Genomic DNA, 25,341 nt, shown 5'->3' with positions numbered 1-25,341 from the left:
TACATGTGAGGTTAACTTCAGAATAGCTGAATTAAGGTCTTTAATTTTGATGTGCCCGTTTTTTGCAGGAAGACAATTCCTCGGAACAGCACACGACAAAGGTGAAGACTGATTACATGGATGACACGTATAAATTCTCATCAGAGATTAAAGTTGAGGAAGGCCGAGTACCTTTTAACTCTTCTGGGGTGAAATGTGAAGCAGAGGTGAGTGGCTCACTGTTTGTGTGCATAAGTACCGTCAATGCGTTTTCACATATTTTTTAGCTATTAATAACCTCAGAATACTATTGTATGTAGGGATTTATTAACACTGCAATTGGGTATACACCTTTTGGCAGCGATACATAATATGCACTGACATTACAATAATCACAGCAATAAATAACATAGATAAGATAAACATAAAATTAATTCTAACCATTAGTAAATAAATGCAATGAACTTAGGACTATAAATAAAGACAATGCTGTAAATAACACCTACTATAAGCAAAAGTAAACCTAACTTCCAGTTTTAAAGCCTCGTAACTGCTTTTATCTTGCTAGTTAGAATTTATACAACAGTTATATTACCGGTTGTTCTGTATGGTTGTGAAGCTTGGACTCTCACTTTGAGAGAGAAATGGAGATTAAGGGTGTTTGAGAATAAGGTTCTTAGTAAAATATTTGGGGCTAAGAGGGATGAAGTTACAGGAAAATGGAGAAAGTTACACAATGCAAAGCTGCACGCATTGTATTCTTCACCTGACATAATTAGGAACATTAAATCCAGACACTTGAGATGGGCAGGGTATGTAGCACGTATGGGCGAATCCAGAAATGCATTTTGAGTGTTAGTTGGTAGGCTGGCGAGAAAAAGACCTTTGGGGAGGCCGAGACGTAGATGGGAAGATAACATTAAAATGGATTTGAGGGAGGTGGGATATGATGATAGAGACTGGATTAATCTTGCTCAGGATAGGGACCAATGGCGGGCTTATGTGAGGGCTGCAATGAACCTCCGGGTTCCTTAAAAGCCAATAAGTAAGTAAGTAGGGAATGGCAACATATAGAAAAAATTCACCACGATCGCCACTCTCAAATATGAATTTTTTTTGTTAATGACCACTAGACGGAAGTACAGTTGGAAGCTATTACTCCATGTTTTTCCATCAGGATTATAACGTGACTTCTTTTGCAGTCGCTAGATGGTAGCACCAGCAAATAGGGATTATAAAGAATGGACACTGAGCGAATTTTCCTGTGTTTTGTTTCTCTATGCGCAGCGTTTAGTTCTACTGTCAAGCACTAGAGGTTAGTGTAATCGAGTATATGCTAAGATAATAATTGAGTATAGAGTTGGGCCACAGGATCCAAACATCGCCTACCTTATTGCATAATCCAGTAACTCTTTGCTTCAAATAAATTCAATTTAACAGCTTTTCGTTATTTCTCAATGGCAAACTAGTAGTAATAATATTTTTTTTTTATATTTCAGATGTAATAAATTATATTGTAAAACAGTATAATATATTATAAAATTATATATCAAATTCGTTTAATATTTGTATATAATATAATATAGGTATATGGTTTTACTTCTCATAACAGTTTTGTTTTTCCATTTTCAGCGCTATCAAATCATTACAAATTTTAATTGTTGTAGGGGTCAACGTCTGAACTCTCATTATAAAGGATCTCTAGAGTCTAGACATTGCAGTTAATGGCTGATTTATTATTTTATGGATCCAATTTATTTTATTTGTGTACATAATGTACCTAGATGTATTAATTATATGTGTTATATTTCTGCTGTGTCGACTGCTAGCTGGTGTGATGTCAGCGCCAACTCTAGGGAGAAAGCAGAATCTCACGCTCTAGCTGGCTTGAAGGTCATTGAAATCAGTCGGGCTACATCAAAGGTACTGACGCGAAGTGTCCATTCTTTATAATCCCTATTCGCAGGTAGCACTGTCAAATTGGTAGAAATTGTCTTGAAAGTCCATTAGACTAATCAATCTGTTATATTTGATCAGAAGTTTAAGGATGTTGTACTCGAGAGCAAAATAACTTCTTCTACTCCTTGTAGCCCAAGTAACAAAAATGTTATGCATTCGTTATTTATAAATTGTATGAACATTTGGAGCCTTATGGGATAATATTAGCAGATGCATTTTGGAAACATACACAAATTTCGACATTTGGCAAAAATTGGTTTTGCGAGGTTTGAAATCTAAGCTATACGTGTATTTTTCAAGTTTGAAACTTCATTCCTATGCGTTTTGATACAGACGAATTGCCTGATCTTGAGGAAGGATTATGCGGGATATAAATCAAACCAACTTGACGCAACCTATTTAATATATATATATATATATATATATATCGGTTATTATAGCCCTAATACAAACCTGATTGAACTCATAATAATCGAATGTCAGATGCCTGGCATAGAAAACCAATGACTTTGATGGCCAGTTAAAGCTCTTTTCATTATTTACTCCCTTTTTCAGGAAGATTCTTTCGATCTGGACAGAGTTAAGGAGGAAGTGAAAGTAGAAGTACCTGCAGAGGAGGTTGAAGTGTTGACTGAAGGGTAAGTGGAATTGCTACTCTGTATTTTCCATTTCTTCACAAGTACATTTATATTATGAGTTAGTGAGTATATTTGTAGAATCATACATTTTATTGTTCTGTCAATACAGAGACAAAGGCATTAGGTCTAATAAAGAATTTTCTTGACTCACGTTTTATAATCTCTAGGAAATCGAAAGTACGATTTGAAGCAATTTGTAATACTGTAATTGTAGTAATTATAAACAACACATATACACCCTGACATTTCAACACAGCACTAATTAATAAAACTATTACCTAGTCCAGCAACAATATACATAGCAGTTGATTACAGCGTGTTTCGCGAGTATCGCCACACCGACCGCCTAGGTAGCAGCACCAGAGTATAACTGCCAGCTGTGTGGTATTATTATACAGCTACAGCGAAACATGTTGCTATACTGAGGAGCCTTCTCTGTATAGATAAAATTAAAACACGAATTTCATTATGCCATACGGAAGGCAGTTTCATCAAAGACCTTGTATATAATAATATACAAGGTTTTTGGGTTTGATATTCGCTTATGTTACATAAATTTGAACATCTGACTTTCTATTAATTGTTTAATTTCATTCACGTAATACAAATTTTATAGGCTACAATTTAGGTTACGTTATCTGTGGGAGCGGGACCAATGTCAAGTATGGCTTATTTCGAGCGATACTCCGTGCTACAGTAAAGCATTTTCCCTAGCTTGACAAACACATTCTCGCTGTAGTGTGTAACGGGACTAAAGCTGCATCTACACAATTCAATTTTCCATGCGTGTATGCATGCATTGTGGGAAGAACATTGATAAAATCAAGTTTAAAACCTACGTTCAATTAAGATGCATGGAGATTTTGCGTCTACACGGTGCGTCGTTTTGAATGTCGTGTTCACTGCGTAAATATATAAACTGTTATTAAGCATCAATTTTGTCCACACCTGTGGAGTAACGGTCAGCGCGTCTGGCCGCGAAACCAGGTGGCCCGGGTTCGAATCCCGGTCGGGGCAAGTTACCTGGTTGAGGTTTTTTCTGGGGTTTTCCCTCGACCCAATACGAGCAAAACCTGGGTAACTTTCGGTGCTGGACCCCAGACTCATTTCACCAGCATTATCACCTTCATTTCATTCAGACGCTAAATAACCTGAGATGTTGATAAAGCGTCGTAAAATAACCCAATAAAATAAATAAATAAAAGTATCAATCTTCCATTCATTACTTGAATGCGTAAAGTTGAAAAAAAAGTTTAAAGGTGTAGATACATCTTAATGAATTCATGTTCATCGATTTACGGGGAAACTGTTGGCCTTTCTGATTAAACAAAAGAACAGCCATGCGATAAATTGAGAGTGATAGATCTAGCTGCAAAAGTTTTCGCGGTGTATGACTGTGATTAGTTGGAATTCAAAATTTTATTACACTTAATTGGTTGAAAAAGAAATGACGTCATATAAACGAAATAGGTTTTAATAAAAATTTTTATTACATTATTTCTGGACAAACGTTTTCACTCTTATTTAACATCATCAGGTCCTAGCTCTATACTTAAATTTCACATTGTTGTCTTCTTGTTTGGAAAATTTAGTATCCACCTCCATGCGCTGTCCAGATCAAAAGCTCAACATTGTTAACCAGTATATATGGCCTAAATTGATCTACCCATTACAAATGGCTCCTATCCATCAGTTACCAGGAACTTTCTTAGAAGATATTGATAAGTTAATCCGTAGTTCTGTTAAACAAATGCTTATGTTGCCATCTGATACACCTACTAATATGTTATATGCAAGCAAAAACTACAGAGGTTTGGGACTAGTCAGAGCATCATGGGAAATGATCTTGCAACACTGCAACATCTGCATCACTTTAATAACAAATGAAAATCCTTATGTAAATAGTATGCGACCTTTGAAGTCTGAACTTAATTCTTCCTGTCAACATCTAAGTCTCCCTTGTCCAGTTGAACTTCGTAAATCTGTGACTAGGAAATTAAGAGAGGAATTAGAAATGCAGAATTCGAATCATGGAAAGTAATGCCTAGAAGAGGCAGAGGTGTAGAATTGTACACCCAAGTACCTAGAGCCAACGCCTGGATTTTTAATAAGTCTGGACTATCTACATGTGAATGGGTAACCTGCCTCAAAATGAATGCCAATTTAGCAGTAGTTAGAGGCGTACTTGGTCGCTCTTTGGACGGATCCCGGTGCAGACATGGCTGCCAGGAGACTGAAACCCTTGCTCACGTCCAAGGTCAGTGTAACAGAGGTTTACTCCTCCGAAATGCCAGACACCATCATGTTCGATCCTTAATTGTAACTGCTTTAAGAAAAAAGTCTTGGACAGTAGAAGAGGAAGTTTTTTGTCTTGCTACTAATGGCTCCTCCAGACGTATTGACATCATAGCGTATTCCCAGACTACCAAGAAAGGATATATAATTGATCCTACCATAATGATTGAAACTGGGAGTAGCCAGCCGGAGGATGTCAATAAAGAAAAGATGAACATTTATCTGCCAACAGTTGACCACTTCAAAGCAAAATACCAGCTTGAAGACATTGAGGTGATTGGTCTTCTTATTGGAGCTCGTAGTGTGATTCTCAAGTTCTTTGAAAGCTTCAGAAAGACTTTTGAACTACCACAGACACTTACTGCTGACATCATAACTTCAGTTTTGAAACGCTCTTGCCAAATTCTGAGTCATCATATTCACTCTGTTTAATTTTTTTTTTATTCACTTTATATTCATATATGTTTATTTTAATTTTCTTTCTACAAAATTTATGTAAACATTTAATATTGTAAAATTCATGTAGGAGAGTATACTGAGTCCTTCTGGGCTACCTCCAATGGGAGTTAGTTATTATCTTATCTTAAATTCCATATCAGAAGCCTTTATTCTCAGTGACTACATTATCTGTTAACCAGTTAGCAGTGAGACTTCACTTGTTGGGTATCTTTTCGCTTACCGACATGTGTTTATAACGAGGTTCTGCTCTAGACTGAATGCTTGAACTTGGTGTACGTTAAAGAATGATAAGAGAAGAATTGTTGCTTGGGAAAGGAAGGTACCGAGAAGAATATAGGGACCAAAATTGAAGGATGGAAATTGAAGACTTAGAAACAATGTAGAATTGTATGGACTTTGTGGAAACCCTCAGATTATCGGTGACAAAGTTGAAAGAAGTGAAGACATCCTTATTAATTAAAATATACAAGGAATGGCCTTGCAGAACAAGGTGCATTGGTAGAGCAAGGAAGAAATGTTCGGAGTTCATAGAGTAGAAGTTGAAAGAAACAAATCCAGGACAGAAAAGGATGGGCTTTGGTAGGCTCTGATCCTTCAAGAACTGTAAACTAATAAAGAGAGAGATTGCATGCTTGTATTTCTTAACTGATTTATAAAATCTGCTAAGAAACTCGAATTGTAAATAATTGTTTTGATTATTATGTTCCTCAACTAGTGTTTGCTTATGACTTGTTCTCTGTAAACAATCTGCTCATGCTGTCAGGAGATTTTTTCAAAAGAAATACCTCAGGTGATATCGTTTTAGGTCCTACTACAATTCACAACTTGGTTAATGAATTTCTGCAAGTATATAAGATAAGATGCAAGTAAGACGTTGTACACTCTTAGATACAAAAAATTGTCGATCTCTTGTAGCAGAAATTTGATTTCGACTTCGGAGAGTGCCTGGTTCACACGACTAGGGAAAGTAAGTTCATTTGGCACCAAATTTACCCCTTGAATATACCTTTGTTATAGATTATTTATAACATTTTATCCATAAACAAACGCAACAAAACAAAAAGGAAAAACAGAGAGGAGTCTTGCATAAGAAATTAGTTTTTGAGTAAACCTAAGTTCTCACGAAATCAACCGAAATTTTTCAAAGAGGATTTAACATATAGCAGCCCGCCTCTCTCTATCTTAAGATATACAGAAGAAACTCATGATGACGCTGGAAACTACAGCTCTGCCCATTCTTCATCAAGTGGTAATGCAGAATTTCTGCACGGAAATAACATGTGTACTTCGGTACATCATAATAATATGATATCCGTATATAATAGACAATTAACACAGCGCTCATTCCGTCGGATCCCGGCCTCTTAGTAACTCGTAATGAGTGCACCTCTGCACATAGTGTATTGTACATTGTGCCACTGTCACACATCTGTGACACAGTGCATGAGGGTTGGCCACTAAAGGGAAAACTAAGAGGTGGAACTTAAACTGAGAGGATTCAATCCGACATCAAAACTGGATTCCAGTGTGGCTTAGCAGATAAAGTGTCAGCATATAGAGCTGAAAACCCGGGTTCGAGACCCGGTATCGAAGAGAATTTTTTCTGCCTCACCCATCCTTCATCATATGGTGACACACAATTCCTACACGGAAAATATCTACTTCGGTACATCACAATAATACGGATAATTGCCTAAAATGCATATTGGCTTCTTTCTCAGCTAATGCAGTTTCTTACATTTCCGCAAAAATGGCTACAAATTTACTCAAGTTAGAATCTTATAGCGTCACTTTAGTGCAAGAACTTAATTGAAGTGATCAAGTATTCACACACCACTTCAGTAATAACTGTAAAAATATTTCATTTTTAATAGCAATATTGTTATGTTACGTAAGTTTTGTAGTTTTCAGTAACTCTATATATACTATAGCCGTTACTCTGTAAATTATAGACATTAAGAACTAATTTAAGATATTCTCTACGTCTACTTATATAACCCCAAAAGGGTTCACTTTCATATCATCGATATATCAATAGCATTAATGTGTATCATTAGTGACAAATACATCGTGGCATAAACTGTGATAATATTCAAATTTTAATGTAATAATGTCATCAAACCTTCTTAAGTTTTGTAGTTTCTAAAATGCAATACGCAGCTGCACTCAGAAAATTACGCACCAGAGAATCAGACCTGTAAATTATTTTTAGTAAGTCTTGAGATGCTCTAAAAATTACACAACTGAAGATCGACATAGCTATTGGAATTATGGTGCCAGAGAATCTGAGCTCTAAATATGTCAGCAATCCTGCAGGTCATGGCCTTTGTGTAATATTGTTTATTGTAGTGTGTGTGTTCTGTTTTATTCTGAAAAGCCATTAGTTCTCAAAACTGACGACAGATGGATTTTGGAAAATAGGAAAATTATGTAGGAAAATTGACATTTCACTGAAAACTAGGTACTATTTTTCTGAAAAACTTTGGGTTCCAAGCTTCAAAGTGAGGTGTCATTTATTAAAATCGGTTCAGCCATTTTACCGTAATTTTCATTACCAGTTAAAATTATATATATATATATATATATATATATATATATATATATAGATTTTGCGAACGGATTTCCACTAAAGTGCATGTTGGAGAAATTGATTGTAATCTCAATTTGCTTTTTGCCGAAGCTTTGTTCCACTTAAATGGATACGTTTATTTCGTAAAATAACTGATACTAGATCTCTGAAGATCCGAAACTGCTCCATAAGGAAATCTTCATGACCAAGAATACGAGTGTGATTTGCAGTTGGCGGTGAGAAAATTCAGAGCACATTTATTTTTATGATACAATCAAGTAGTTCATATTAGCATATTTTTAAATTGTTTTGTGCTCAATTAACTGTTTAGTTTCTCTTACTACAAATTAAAATTTCTTACTACATTGTAGAGAATAAAACCTCAGAATATGTTATTATTATCTCGTGATGTAGTGTGGTATCTTCGATATTACTATATTCATATCCTTGCTTATACGTATATTTTGATCTCAACACATTGACATTTAGAATGATAAACTTTCATTTCAGCATTGCGGATAATTTTGAGAAGAGTGAGCCATCAGAAAGCGACGAAATTCCTCGTGATGAAGACAAATTGACACACTACAGACGTGACAGTTCAGTTATCGGTGACATAAGCCATGATTCTATCACATGTAATATATGTAACGAGGTTTTTGTAACGCAACAATCTCTGAAATGTCATTTGCGTACTCATACTTTCAGAAAGTCATTAACATGTGATGTCTGTGGGAAGAATTTCACTCAAATGGGACATTTAAAAGATCACTCCCGCATACACACAGGGGAGAGGCCGTACAAATGCGATCTGTGCGGGAAGTCTTTCTTGCAGTCCGGATGTTTAAAGCAACACTCAGTCATACATAGCGACGAAAAGCCTTTCAAATGCGATGTCTGCGGAACGTGTTTTTCACAATCAGTACAACTAAAAAGTCACTCCCGCCTACACACAGGCGAGAGACCATTTAAATGTGATGAATGTGGAAAGAGTTTTTCGGAATCGGGAAATCTGAAAAGACATACACTCTTACACACAGGCGAAAGACTTTTCAAATGTGATGATTGCGGGAAGTGTTTCTCTCTGAAAGGAAATCTGAATAGGCATAAACTTACACACAAAAGAAAGGCCAATTGAATGCAATGTATGTGGAAGTGGAATGTTTCATGGAATCTGAACATCCGAAAAGGCATGCATTGTCAAACGGACGAAAAGCCATTCATATGCAATGTATGTAGAATATGTTTATCGGAATCTGGACATCCGAAAAAACGTGCATTTCTGCACACAGATTAAAAGCAATTTAAATGCAATGTATGCAGAATGTGTTTCCTGGAATCTGGACATACGAAAAGGCATGCATTCTCACAAACGGGCTTAAAGCCATTCATATGCAATGTATGTAGAATGTGTTTATCGGAATCTGGACATCCGAAAAAACATGCATTTCTACACATATATGGAAAGCCATTTAAATGCAATGTATGTGGAATATGTTTCCTGGAATCTGGACATCCGAAAAATGATGCATTGTCACACACAGACAAAAGAGCATTTAATTGCAATGCGTGTGGAATGTGTGTATCGGAATTGGAACATCCGGCAGTTCTACTCACAGGGGAAAGGTATTTGAAATATATTGTTTGTGAAATATTTCACGATTAATACTAGCCTAAGAAGGCGAATAGCCCACACCTGTGGAGTAATGGTTAGCGCGTATGGCCGTGAAACCAGGTAGCCCGGGTTCGATTCCCGGTCTGGGCAAATTACCTGATTCAGGTTTTTCCTGGGTTTTCCCTCAACCCAATATGAGCAAATGCTGGGTAACTTTCGGTACTGGACACCGGACTCATGTCATTGGCATTTTCACATTCACCTCATTCAGACGCTAAATAACTTAAGATGTTGATAAAGCGTAAAAAATAACCTAAATTAAAAAAAAAAATAAGGTGTTTATACCTACACTCAGAGATAATTAATTTATATGCATTGTCCGTGTAAACATAGGCTATTAGGGAAATAGAAAAATTAATATACATACAGAGGTGTGAAAATTATTAGAATAATCTTAATTTTAAAGGTATTTTAATAGTTCCTTCACAAATATTAATTGAATTGATGAATATTGGTATATATTACTATACTGATGCAGGATATATTTAGTACTAACAATGCCGGAAAGCATTGTTGTACATTGGTATTTTTCTTATTTTACAATTGTTATGGGAATTCAGAAATTATTATATTATGTTGGCGGAATTGGAAACATAAAAAATTATATGCACAAAACAGATGTATACGTTCATTTGAACCTTCACAACAATGTAAACGCAAAGAACAATTTGTTTAAAGCATTTCTTAATTAATTTTTTATGTTTCCAATTCCGCCAACATAATATAATAATTTCTGAATTCCCATGACAATTGTAAAATAAGAAAAATACCACTGTACAACATTGCTTTCCGGCATTGTTAGTAGTAAATATATCCTACATCAGTATAGTAATATTATATACCAATATTCATCAATTCAATGAATATTTGTGAAGGAACTATTAAAAAACCTTTAAAATTAAGATTATTCTAATAATTTTCACACCTCTGTCTACACCTTTGTACGTGAGGCCAAATTTGTGAAAAGAGATTCTTGGCCATGGGTCATCCTGAAATGCATTCACAACTTCTTGCATGTTACCATGAAGTATAGTGTTTGATATTAGTAATTTTGATATTTGTCAAATTCTAAATTTAAGTCAGGCTTTGTTGTCTCGCGTTTCCACAGAATAATGAATGTTTGTACCATATACATGGTGAACCAGAACTCTACCGACAAACTTTCACAGGTTGTTCAGGGATGTTGGCTGAGTGTTTTGATATAAGGAATCTATGTTCTTCGGTGATTTATTACTATATAATGTGTTGTTGATGTGTTTAATTGTAGCATGTCGTTTGGACGGTGATAAGATGGGTTCTAATAGATTACAAGAAAAAATTAAAAATAATTAACTAAGTTCTGAAGTAGGTACTGTAATATCATAAACTATAAGACAAATAATACAAAAATTACATGACTAATGAAACAAACCTTAGAACAAAACGCATACATGTTTGTTCAACACTTCACTGTGCAGTACCCTGTCTACTTTTCATTTCGTTTAAAATAGCTGTTCAAAATGTCGACTGCCATGATCTCTATACACTGTACACGGATGCAGCATGGACTGTCGCATATGCTACAGCATCCAGGCGATTGGTGCACCTCTTCAGTGGCTGCGAGAATCTTTGCAACCGGATCTATTTCAGTGTCGACTGGACATACCTCTCGCGCCCAGTGTCATTATTATTAACACTGAAGGACCCGATGTCTCGAAGGTGCATATATACTGATTCAAATGTGGAGTGATGAGGTTGCTGTCGCTGGTGGAACTCTGCTTAGCATCGTTGAGCAGCTATTCCATTGCTTGCCTCTGCACCATACACAAGGTTTATATCGGCTAACTCGGGATAAGTGTATCTATTCTTACTTTACGGATATCGGTACTAGCTATGAAACATTGCAAGAAACTAAACCTGAAATAAGAATGAGCACATTATTCAGTAATAAGTAATCGAAGGCCCTAGGTTCCTCATGTCAAAACGGTCATCCATCATCCTGGAATGCCTGTGAAAGTTTGTCGGTAGAGTTCTGGCTCACGCTGTATATTTTTAGACATTAAGACACTAACAGTTCAAATGCACTTTTAATTGTAAGTTTAATTGTAAGTGAATTCTGTATTAGATTATATTTTCATACATTTTGTCCCTCTTAGTGTTCTTACCTAGTTTTACCACAAATTCTGTTACATACTGTGTAATGAATAAAAAGAATACAGTTGAAGGCTTGAAACTTTTAATATGACTATTACACTTTTACTACGTCACACTACTTTTGACCAATAAAACGGTACAAAAGGACGTCTTTCAACCAACCATGGCTGCTTATCGCACAATTTCATCGCGTCCCTAGCATTTCTTTAATTTTATCGTGTCCCTAGCATTTGTTTATTTTTACCACTACCATAGCATTTGTTTCTTTGTTTGCCAACATTTCAAACTGCACTGGTCTCGACGTCAAAAAAACAGAAAATTACAAACATCTCCAGTCGATGCACATCACTTCCAACTATGACTCGCATTGGCATTCAAGAACAAGAATTAATAAACATCACTGGTCATATATGAATAGCACCATTCGGAAATCCTGAATAAGTTGAGGGATACACCATGTACATCAACGAGTTCACTTCTTTTACTCTCACATCAATTGAACCACCAATCACTAAAACATTCCAGTTTGAAAATTGTACTTTCAATAATTGTTTCTTTTGAAATTATTCATGTCTATTTTTTATTTCATCATCGTTAATTAAAACGTTTCTTGTTTATTTCATCATCCCTTATTAAAACTTTTATAACACTTGTTTATATTATTTAGGTTATGTTTGTTATAGCTGTATGATATTATGGATAGTCACTTTTTTAATTTTATTGGGTTATTTTACGACGCTGTATCAACATCTAGGTTATTTAGCGTCTGAATGATATGAAGGTGATAATGCCGGTGAAATGAGTCCGGGGTCCAGCACCGAAAGTTACCCAGCATTTGCTCGTATTGGGTTGAGGGAAAACCTCGGAAAAAACCTCAACCAGGTAACTTGCCCCGACCGAGATTCGAACCCGGGCCACCTGGTTTCGCAGCCAGACGCGCTGACCGTGGATAGTCACGTATCAGAGATTGTTTAATACTAACATTTATTGAAAATCATCTGTCAAGTGACGTTGATTACTGGGATCTGGATGATTGAAGTGGAATGCAAATGTTTTAATAAAAATGAAACTGAATCAACAAAGCCTTCTTGACTAGTACCAGTCCACAGAGTTCAATGAAGATTCCATAGTTGTCACAACTGATAACAAGAAAACACAATCATAAAACACTACTGCCAACTAGCGTAATGTTGAGATGGTACAATAATACATTTGAAGACAGTTGTATTTTCGTAAGTCAATGTTTTATTGTATTGGAGTACTTCGTTACTTCTAATCTTTATATAATTTCTTCTAACCATATAATAGTCAATTAAATCACACTCGAGTTTTGATTTTCTCTAGATAAATCAAAAACTCTAGTGAGATTACTGTTGATAAAACTACACACATTTTCTCTCATTTATCAAAACGTCACATCCTTTTTACACATAAACTCGAACCCTTTTCAAACATCAACTATTGCAGCGCAAATATTTTCAATTGTAAAATCCGCGACTGCTGCCTACAAGGATCGCTTCAGATTTTTCAGATTTAAATGCCTTATCTTACAGAAAATGCTCTCAAACTTTCAAATCCATACATTTCAGGTTGGCGCTGACTGAGAACTAATCAGCAGATAAGGCTATGGATCGGTGAAAATAACGAGAAAAACATTAAAAAGTAGATATTTTGTTTTTAACTCTAAAAAATAAAATACGGCAATGTTTCAGTTTTCTAAATCTTTGCTTATTTTGGCCCTATCACAATTTAAAGCCACTCAGAACGAATTTAAAGAGACCAGAGCGTCTGTGGCATGCAGTCCTTTAAACTGACACTCAGCTGTCATTCTGACAGACTTTATTCTTAATTCTAATTAATTTCACTTCTCAATCAGGTCATATGTCGCACTGTTATATAGGAGAAAAATTTATGTTGTAGACCTGCATAGGAAGGATATCGATAATATATAAATCATATAGGCCTACACGTTGTACTTTGACTCTCGTTTTCTCGATTTTTCCATTTTTTAACATTTTTTGACATTCAAAATGCTATAAAGAATGAAATTTTTCTTCTGTCTCAGTGAAATTTTGCACAGAAGTCCAGAAAACATGCGAAGTAATGTGACATGTGCTTTCGCGCTTTTATATAGAAACAAATTATATGGTAGATCTGCATAGAAAGGAATGTGATAGACCTGCAAAACAAGGAAGGATATCGATAGTATATATCATACACCTGAACTTTGACACTCGTTTTCTCGATTTTTCAATTTTTAACATTTTGCGATATTCAAAATGCTGTAATGAATGGAGTTTTTCTCCAGCCTCAGTGAAATTTTGCACAGAAGTCCACAAATGCATACGAAGTAAAGTGACGTGTGATAAATTAAATATCAATAAAAAAATATATATGTAAACTTTGAAAATTGGGACAATTATAATTCAGTATTGAAGAAAAAAATACAAAAGTCTATTATAAATCAACTAATTGGAATATCAAGTGATATTGAATTTAGAAATTATTGAAAGCTGTATTAAGAAAGATTGAAACAAGGAAGTTAAGAAATGTAAACAATTTTTAGTCATAAAAATTTATTTACGTCAGTTGACAGTATTTTGCATTTCCTTTCTTCATTTTCATTTATTGTATTTGAAAGATCTTATTAGCATTGAGGCCAGAGATAATCATCTTCTTCTCTAGGCACTACAACTCTATATGAAGAGTATTGGTCTTCTCTACAAAATATTTCTTCCAAACCTTTCGATGCCCTATAATCTTCATCCAGTTAATTATTTTCATGAATTTCAAATCGTTTAGGACATTATCTTCTCATCCGCTTTTTGGTCTACCCAATTTGCTAGTAGCAATTTGTATCTGTTTATCTCTGTCCTTGCATTCTGCTGTGACCAAACTATCCTACAGCCATTCCAGTGGTCACGAATGTTACGTGTTTACTATTTTCGAACTCGATATATTGAAAACGAAATGGCTTTTCTCAACTTTTATTATTAGAATCAGTGTAGAAGATCAGTATAATTTTTTACAGAAGAAGAGTTGTTCAATATAATTTATTATTATTACTGTTAATATTATTATTATTATTTATTATTATTATTATTATTATTATTATTATTATTATTATTATTATTATTATTATTATTATTATTATTATTATTATTATTGCAGAAAATAAAGGAAAGGTTCCGTCACGGATGTTACAAGATTTATGAACTCACTTCACACCTTATTAACAAAAAAAAAAATGTAAAAATGAGGTCTCTGACTCAAGCAAAATCAGGTTCATTCTCATAGTGTCCATGTGAAAGCTATGCAGATTTCATGGCATCCAATTAGTTTACAAGAACATAATCGGTAACTATTTTATAGCCGTTTCTTCCACGTCACAGATGTTACACACATTTGGTCACAGATGTTACAGATGAGATAATGTTCTTCATTTTTCTAGTTTCTATAAGACTGTGACATTTCTAAGTCAAAATATTCACTTGAACTGTAAGAATAATTGTTATTAACTAAAAACTATTTAAAATACTGTAAATGCCAGAAATAATACAGTGCAGGGTAAAATATTCCTTGATCCTGGAGCTGTGGAATTAACAGTGCAGACTCTCAAAATGTTTCTTCAACAATAGCTCCTTGAAAAATATACATTAACAGCTGATCTCTCTATCAGTAAGTGCTGCAAACTTTAGAAAAACAAAACAGTAGCTAGTGTCTAGCCAATACTACTTAGATTAAATGCCTATAAAACTTGTAAGATATTGTGAAAGCGACGTGAGATTCGAACTCACGACCAGCGTCCCGCAAGAGAGCAGATCGCGCGTGGGTCGACACGAGCTCCACGGAGCACTGAGGGACGGCGCGCGGCGGAGAGAAGAGAGGGGAAGGGCCTACGCGGCGAGGGATTTTGCGCGCGCATCTGGTGCTGGCAGAGAGGAGAGGGATCTGGATTCTTCTCTGGAGTGCTATCTCTGGACACGCGTGGAACTTTCCAGGCTACGTCGCTGTGGTTATAAAAGAAGAAACGCGAGCGAACTTGAGCAGTTTTTCAGTTTATTCAGCCATTCAGTGAGTAAGCCAGAGCCAGCAAGCCAGTCTTGTGTACCAGAGTTCGACTCGAGTGTGCGTCCGCAACTGTGTCAGCATCCGAAGGCCTGAGTTCGAGTGCAGTGGACCGCAGATGGAGGGGCCTGAGTTCGAGTGCAGTGGACCGCAGTTGGAGGGACCTGAGTTCGAGTACATTGGACTGTCTCTCAAGGTCTGTGGTTCGAGATACTGTGAACTCGAGTGACTAAGCCAGCAGAACTGTGAACTGAGAACTGACAGTTCTGATTTGTAAATAGTGCTTTGTAAATATTAGTTAAGATTAACAGTTCATTGTTGTTCCTAATAGTCCAAGTAAATTGTCATTGTCGTCAGTGGAGTGCTATAACGAATACTGTGTTGAGTGAAAATCCTATTGTTGACGAAAGCGTTTAAGGTGAATTGTAGAAAGGAATTATTGTTGAGATAATAAAGTTACATTGTTTAGTTTAAAAAACGCTACAATATTATCTTTTTGAAAATAAAACATTAGGATATATAAATTCAAAGCCTGTGTCTTGCACAAATAATAAATATTTCTAAAATGAATTTTTCATTGGAATTCCCGGTTTGCCCGGCATGGCTATCTAGTCTTATATGATTTATTTCTTTATTAGTTTATTTAATTCATTGTTAGTTGTAATTGTCCATGTACCATAACTGTTTATTGTTGGAGCAAAGATTCACAGATAATACAGGTAGAAATTCAGAATGGAAGTGAAATAATCCTGCAGATTGGAAAGGACGATAGGATACACTTAAATGAATGAAAATATATGTTACGTTTTGTGATTACTGAACGAACAGTTTATTAGAGAATTGAGTTTGAAATTTCAGCAGTTTGGCCACATCTCCGCTTCTTCTTCCTCCTCGTAATATAGATGAAAGAGATCAACAAACTTAGGTTTGTCTGCTTTAGTGAACCACCTCCCATCTCCCTTCCCGGCTACAATGTTGCAAGCTGGTCGCATCAGTCAGTGGCTTCAAATTAGTGATTTTTAAATTAAATTTACATGAAAACTGTCCATAATAAAGAAATACGCCAGAGGGATAAATGATTCTATGTTAGATTTTCTGTCTATATAGATAAAAATCATTATCTTACTCGCCATACTTACCAAATAAGAAGTGTGTTAAACATTTGGGAAAACATTTTTCCTAAGAAAACTATGAAGTTTCCACTATTATATTATCACAGTTTTTTCTTACATGCAACATGAGCTATTCACTCGGAAAATCTGTAAGGTTAACTTCCGCTTAGTGTATTAAGAATTCACATTCCATTCCTCATTGCAAAGAGTGAAACGTTACAATTTACTATTATTACCTATTGATAGGGTCCTTTTCGTTTTTATGTATTCACATCCATGCTTATTTATTTTTTGTATTTCTATTTTCATATCTATTCTTATTTATTTTTCGTAATTTTCTATATTCATATCCATGCTTATTTATTTTTCGTATTTTTATATTCATATCCATGTTTATTTATTTTTTGTATTTCTATATTCATATCCAGGCTAATTTACTTTTCTTATTTTTATATTTACATCCATGCTTATGTATTTTTCATATATCTATGTTCATACCCATGCTTACTTATTTTTCGTATTTCCATATACATATCCATGCTTATTTATTCTTCTTTTTTATATTCATGTCCATGCTTATTTATTTTTCATTTTTCTATATTCATATCCATGCATATTTATTGTTGGCATTTTTATATTCATACCCATGCTTATTTATTTTTCGTATTTTATCCATACCCTTGCTTATTTATTTTTCGTATTTTATCCATACCCTTGCTTATTTATTTTTCATATTTTTATCTTCATATCCTGCTTATTTATTGTTGGTATTTTTATCTTCATGGTTATTTATTTTTTGTATTTCTATATTCATGTCCATGCTTATTTATTTTTCGTGTTTGTATATTCATATCCATGCTAATTTATTTTTCGTATTTTTATATTCTTATCTGCGCTTATTTATTTTTTGTATTTCTGTATTCATATCCATGCTTATTTATTTTTCGTGTTTGTATATTCATATCTATGCTAATTTATTTTTCGTATTGTTATATTCTTATCTGTGCTTATTTATTTTTTGTATTTCTATACTCATAACCATGCTTATTTATTTTTCGTATTTCTATATTCATATACATGCTTATTTATTTTTCGTATTTCTATATTCATGTCCATCTTTATTTTTCGTATTCCTATGTTCATGTCCATGTTTATTTATTTTTCGTATTTCTGTTTTCATATTCATGCTTATTTATTTTTCGTATTCCTATATTCATGTCCATGCTTATTTATTTTACGTACTCCTATATTCATGTCCATGTTTATTTATTTTTCGCATTTCTATATTAATATCCATACTTATTTACTTTTCGTATTTCTATATTCATACTCATGCTTATTTATTTTTCGTATTCCTATATTCATGTCCATATTTATTTATTTTCCGTATTTCTGTGTTCATGTCCATGTTTATTTATTTTTCGTATTTCTGTATTCATATCCATGTATTTATTTTTCGTATTTCTATATTCATATCCATGCTTATTTATTTTTATTTCCATTTCAGCATTGGCGATTTTGTTAAGAAGAGTGACTCATCCCAACGCGACAATATCGCTCCTCAAGGCAAATTGACACAATGTTGCAGCCACACATTTCAGAGTTCTGTTATTGGTGACGTCAGCAATACTTCTGCAAAGTGTGGGGTTTCTAAGGATTCTTTTCTAACAACGCAATTTCCAAAACGTATTTTCCGTACTTTTTCATTGAAAACATCGTTCAAATGCGATGTCTGTGGGAAATGTTTCTTGCAGATAAGGGATTTAAAGAGGCATACCCGCCTACACAAAGGCGAGAAGCCATATCATTGCGATGTATGTGGAAAGTCTTTCAAACATTTGGGTAATTCAAAGAAACATGCACGCATGCATACAGGGGAGAGACCAATACAGTGTGATGTGTGTGGAAAGTGTTTCCCGCAATCGAGTTGTCTTAAAATACATGCTTATCAGCACACAGGAGAAATGCGATTTCAGTGCGATGTGTGTGGAAAGTCTTTCAGACAGTCGGGCCAACTGAAGAATCATGAACGCTTACACACAGGGGAAAAGCCATTCAAATGCGATGTCTGTGGGAAGAGTTTTACTGAAGGGGGACAACTACAAAAACATTCCTACTTACACACTGGAGAAATGCCATTCAAATGCAATGTGTGTGCAAAGTATTTCGCGCTAAAGGCACAGTTGAAACTACATACGCGCATACATACTGGAGAAAGGCCATTCGAATGTCATATATGTGGAAAATGTTTCACGGGATCGGGAAACTTGAAACGACATTTACGCACACACTAAGGAAGGTTCAGCTATCTGTGAGAATATTGAAAGTCTCAAATTGAAAAGTACGTTCACTTACAACGCATGTAGATTTTGTGTTTATATGAGTGCACCATGTTGAAGTCATTTCCACTATGTATACGAGGTGGAAGTGATAAAACCATGCACATTAAAAGAGGGATAGATTACATGAAAATAAATAAAAACTCTTGTTTACATCAAATCACACAGAATTTGTGTGCACCCAATGTGGGTTTCTGGCATCTTCTCAGCCCACTCGATTTATGTGGACTATTACACTTTTACTACGTCATACTACTTTTGACCAATAAAACGGAACGAAAGGACGTCTTTCAACCAATCATGGCTGCTTGTCGCACAAATTTATCGCGTCCGTACCATTTGTTTAATTTTATCACAACCCTAGCATTTGTTTCTTTGCCAACATTTCAAATTTGAAAATTGTACTTTCAATAATTGTTTCTTTTAAAATTATTCATGTTTATTTTTTATTTCATCATCGTTAATTAAAACGTTTCTTCTTTATTTCATCATCCCTAATTAAAACTTATTTATATTATTTAGGTTATGTTTGTTATAGCTTCTGCTATATGATATTAAGGATAGTCACGTATCAGAGATTGTTTAATACTAAGATTCATTGAAAATCATCTGTCAAGTGACGTTGATTACTGGGATCCGGATGATTGAAGTGGGATGCAAATATTTTAATAAAAATGAAACTGAATCAACTAAGCCTTCTTGACTAGTAAACGTCCACAGAGTTCAATCAAGATTCCATAGTTGACACAACTGATAACATGAAAACAGCTAATCATAACACACTACTGCCATCTAGCGTAATGTTGAGATGGTACAATAATACATTTGAAGACAGTTGTATTTTCGTAAGTCAATATTTTATTCTATTGGAGGACTTTGTTGCTTCTAATCTTTATATACTTTCTTCTAATCGTGTAATAGTCAATTAAATCCCACTCAATCTAGTGAGATTACTGTTGATAAAAAAAGGGAAAAATTGAGAGTCGGTTGAAGTTCCTGGGTAGCTCAGTTGGTAGAGCGTTGGTACGCTCCGCCAAAGTTCTCGGTATCGATACCAGGCCTCGGAACAAGTTTTCCCTTGAGTTTATTCAAGTCAGCTTTACAGAGAGCTTTACCTGAAAGCTAGATTTGCATAATACGTTACTCTAGGTGTGTTAACAGAGAACCATAAATTCAAGTCACACAGAGTTTGTGTGCACTCGATGTGGATTTCTGCCATCTTGTCAGATCACTTGAGTTACGTGGATAAAAAAAAGTTAAAAATTGAGATGGTGTCGGGTGAAGTTCCTGTGCATCTCTGTTGTTAGAGCATTGGTACGCTAAGCCAAAGGTCTTGGCATCGATACCAGGCCCCGGAACAATTTTTCCCTCGAATTTATTGAAGCCTGCTTTACAAGGAGCTTTACCTGAAAGATTTGCATTATACTCATATACGTTACTGTAGGTAGGTTAACATAAAACCAAAATTTCAAGTCACAGAGATTGTGTGCACACGATGTCGGTTTCTGGCGTCTTGTCAGCCCATTCGTATTATGTGTATCAAAAGGGAAAAATTGAGACGGTGTTAGGTGAAGTTCCTGGGTTGATCAGTCAGTAGAGCGTTGGTGTGCAAAGCCAAAGGTTGTGGTATCGATAACCAGTTCCGGTACAATTTTTCCCTTTAATTTATTCAAGTCTGCTTCACAGGGAGCTTTACCTGAAAGCTAGATTTGCAAAAAAAATACTATACTGTTTAACACTAGTATAGTAAAACGTTTATAGCGTTTATTGGTAATAAAAATATACATGGCTAATGCACGTCTTGTTCTGTGTAAAACTATACCGTTCTTTAACACATCTATAAGCAACTTTTATTAGTAAGACTCTAAAAGCTTAAAATATATACAATACATGTGAAGTTATTGCTGTATGCAGGATACTCTACTTTTTGTCCCTTATCCTTCGTCCCGAGTAAAAGCTCGAAATACCTATGAATTTCTTACTTTTTAAGTTTGTTCTGCAAAATAAAATTTGAAGCGAAATTTCTTTTTCCTTACTCTCAGAGAAAATAAGTGAGGTGGAAAACAACAGGGAATACTTCACAGCATTAAATAATATACTCGGTGAGGCATTTAAAACAGACCACCTGAATAGATACGGCCATTTGTAGTGATAGAAGACAAATCTTCAGACAAAATCTGTTTGACGCGAAGGGGGACATATTGTGGTATAGATATTTTGTTTCATAGGTACAGGTGTAGGGGAGAAACGGAAACCAACTTAATTATTTTAAATGGATTGCTATGATTTATTATTTACCATTTAATAGTGTGTTGGAAGACGCGTACAAAAACTGTATTTTCATGGCTATTGAAGGTAGTTGAAGGTTAATTATGAATTAATATGTTTGTTGAAGAAAAAGTCAATCATTTTTGTGACTTACTTACATCATGTGTTCAAAGTGGTGACCTTGAGCATTGATACATGATGCAAAGCGCATCTAAGCGGAAAACATTGCACATTGAATTTGATCAGAGCTTCTTGCCAAGCATGCTCGTGTTACACGATCTTTCATATTTTTGGGGCGGGGATCGTCGGTATTTCTTGGTACACTGCTTGTTTTAATTTTCCCCAGAAATAAAATCCATTGTTGAGTCTGGTGATCGTGAAGGCCATTTTGTCTCATGCTCACATACACATAATGGAACCAGTACAACGAGTTGAATGTTTGTTTACGTTGAATTTGTACGGCTCAAAGTGTATAATGGGGCAACCTAGTAGTTCATTGAAGTAAATTAATTCTTCTTAATCTATGATCATCAATGGCCATTAAAACACAGTTGTCGTATGCGTCTTCAAAAGAACTATTAAAGTGTAAATAATAAGTCTTATCAACCAATTTAAAATAATGAAGTTGCTTCTGTATTATCTCTACACCTGTACCTACCAAACAATTATACAACAGTATGTCCCCCTTCACGCCAATTAACTTTTTTTTTGTCTGAAGATTTGTCTTCTATCACTATAAATGGCCGTGCTATTCAAGTGGCCTGTATTAAATGCCTCACTTTGTATACATAGATGGAAAATCTAAACTGGAGCCAGAAACTTTGCAGCACAAAGTGTAATATGAACTACAGCTCTGTTTAATTCTATGGCTTCTTTCTTGGACATCGGCAGTTTTTGAAAGCAATACAATCAAATCATAAATATGTACTGTTCATTCTTAGTAAGTTCTGATAAATAGGTAGTTATAAAATGCTGGGTTTGCAGTAACAATTCAACGTCGCAAATTTCTAGCACAATAATTAATAATAGATCCCTATTAGAAACAACAACAACCAAATTTCTTGGCTTAAAAATCGATAATGTGTTAAATTGGATAAATCATATTAAAGAAATTACCCCCAAACTAAATTCAGCTTGTTTTGCTATTAGATCTATGCAAAAGATAGTAATTTTCAATACCTTAAAAACAATATACTTTGCATACTTCCACTCGCTAATGAGTTTTGGAATAATATTCTGGGGAAATTCCACTGATAGTAACAATATATTTCTATTACAAAAAAGAGTAATTAGAATAATAGTAGGTGCCAAATCTAGGGAATCGTGTAGGGCTATTTTAAAAAAAGTACAAATAATGCCCATGGCTTGTCAGTATATCTTTTCATTAATAATCTTCCTCGTATGTAATCGTGAAAACTTTCTAACTAATTCAACAGTTCACAGCATAAATACACGTCAAAAAATGACTTTCATACTCCATCTGCAAGTCTATCGTGCTATCAAAAAGGAGTGCGTTATATGGCAGTAAAAATTTTTAATAGCTTCCCTATCGATATAAAAAATGAAACTCAAAACATAAAATTATTTAGGGCCAAATTAAAGAAGTACCTAATTTCTCACGCCTTCTATTCTGTAGGTGAATTCATGACATTCAATAACACTTCATGAAATTGATACTAAAACTTTGTGTTGTACTAGTAGACTATATTGTAAATCTCGTCTATATATATTTCATCTAGACTGTGACTATAAATTAAGATTTTATAATAGTATTAAGTTTTTTGACTTATTCCATATTCTAGCTGTAAGCATGTATGAATACAATGGAATGTTAATAAATACAACACAATGCAATACAACAGACCTACCCTTGTGTAGAACACTATGTATTAATGAAAATGAGTGAATCATTTTACAGCAACCATATTAAGTCTGTTTTTTTTTTTTCAAGTAATGTTAGAAAATATAGTTAATAGTGAGAATGAACAATAAACATGTAAAATAAATTTACGTGCCTTAACAGAATTTATTACAGCTTTATTATTTATATATTATTAATTTTGTTGCGGTACTGTCATACATATTATTTCACAATTTGTATTTTATTAAAACTGGTTACTGCTCTGGTATGTACTTTAGATAATATGTAATATGTAAAGTGAATAGTAAGAACTAAACCAGCTTTACAGGAATACTTTTAGGAGTGGATGGTTATCTTTGTGTCTGAAAATTTGGTGACCCCAATACAGACGAATGGCCATTCTAATGCAATGCTTATGGAAATTATTTCCATCAGCTAATAATACATGACCGCATTCACACAAGTAACAGCCCGTTCAAATTGGATGTATGTGGAAAGTGTTTCCCACAATTGAGGCACTTAAAAAACATGCACACATACACAGGCGAAACCATTCAAATCCGATGGATATGGAAGAAGCTTTCGGATTCGAGAAATCTCAAAAGACATAACGCCTTCACACAGGTGAAAGACCTTTGAAATGTTATTTATGTTGAGAATATTAAGCATAGGCTAACGACACATTACGTTTACACACAAACTAGAATTAATTTATATCCATTGTTTTTGTGAATGACTCCTTTAGTAGTACCAGGACGAATAGAAGGAAGGTTAGGTAGTACCATTTAGTCCTTCATTCATGAGTGCGTTTCTTGGCCATGCGACATCCCCGAGTAAATTCACAACTTTATCTGGCGTGATATCTTTTGAAGTACAGTTGCAAAGATCTTTTCAGGTATTATTTTCATTTTTTTCAATGTTTCAGGTTGTAGTGGAATGATATTTGATTCAGTACATATATAAATGGTAAGTTCTGAATTTTACGCATGTTAATTTATTTAAATATTATTTATGTAAAGAAAATGTAATGTAGTTTGTAATTGGTGATTCATTATGTCGTCGAAACTAGTCAATGACTGTTGTAGTTTACCGCTAGGGCGCATTATTTCGTTGTCTTCTAAACTGAACTTGGAAATAAAATGAATAGCTCTGTAACTGAAACTATGAAGGACATATCTGGTTAATTTAGTATTTTCCCCATCTCATCCTATGTCTTCTTTCTTCATATTCTAATTTCATAAATTATAAAGCTCTCTATGCTGTTGGTCTTAATTAAATAAGCTTTGCGTGATCCATTTCTTTGTACCTTAAATATTACCACGATTCTAGGCTTGCAATCTTTATATTTGCCATGACATTCTCTAATTCGATCTTGGACCATACGGAAATTCATTTAGAATTCTCTAGCAACATTTCTGATCGGAATCTGTTCATGCGGACAGACGTGATACGGCCAAGTGGGGATGATCCATTTAAAAAATAATGAAAGTAATACAGTTTCTAAAGCACCATACGTATCTGTTCCGGTAAGTGAGCACCTACTTCAAGAAAGTGCTATTACAATGTCGAGCAACAAATCAGTGATCAGATGGTGGGAAATGTTCCACATTTCGGTGAAAAGCATTATCAAAGAGGGAACTTTTGGCAGCCCTTTAAGTATCATTTAGAACTATTTATGTCATGATTTCTTTAACTTTCCCAACTAGTTCATAATATGAATATTGATATTGTGCAACTTTGCAGAATATATGTTTGATAGTTGTTCCAAGAAAAGAAAAATAGCAGTGAGACAGCCAGGGTGGGGGGAAAAGCCTTCTCGTGTCGTAGCATGAATCGAAGCAACGTTAGGTTTTTTATAGGTCTTTCAGTATGTTTTACGTCCAATGGAATATTCCGCGAATTAGAACTCGAATTTATAAAACGTTACATGATGCACGCGCGATCTGGCAACTCTGTCGTCACAGCCCTCACAATCCTCTCATACCA

The 25,341-nt window shown here is 34.6% G+C and overlaps 1 protein-coding gene across 3 annotated transcripts in view; it reads left to right on the top strand.

Annotated features, from left to right (window-relative positions):
• Positions 1-19,688, top strand: part of LOC138691836 (oocyte zinc finger protein XlCOF6.1-like) — a 45,898-nt gene extending 26,210 nt beyond the window's left edge. Inside the window, exons 6-8 of one of the 3 annotated variants that reach the window (XM_069814336.1) lie at positions 69-206; positions 2,494-2,576; positions 18,395-19,688. In XM_069814336.1, coding sequence (XP_069670437.1) covers positions 69-206; positions 2,494-2,576; positions 18,395-19,181 — 1,008 coding nt within the window. In that variant the 3' untranslated portion in view covers positions 19,182-19,688. Of the gene's footprint in view, positions 1-68; positions 207-2,493; positions 2,577-8,409; positions 9,166-18,394 lie in introns of those variants that run through there. The other 2 variants (XM_069814337.1, XM_069814338.1) reach the window with 2 other exon arrangements.
• Positions 19,689-25,341: the final 5,653 nt, after the last annotated feature.

Source organism: Periplaneta americana, chromosome 16, assembly GCF_040183065.1.
Source record: "Periplaneta americana isolate PAMFEO1 chromosome 16, P.americana_PAMFEO1_priV1, whole genome shotgun sequence".
NCBI lineage: Eukaryota > Metazoa > Arthropoda > Insecta > Blattodea > Blattidae > Periplaneta > Periplaneta americana.
The sequence above is the reverse complement of the archived record's forward strand: the minus strand, read 5'-3'. Positions and strand labels throughout refer to the sequence as shown.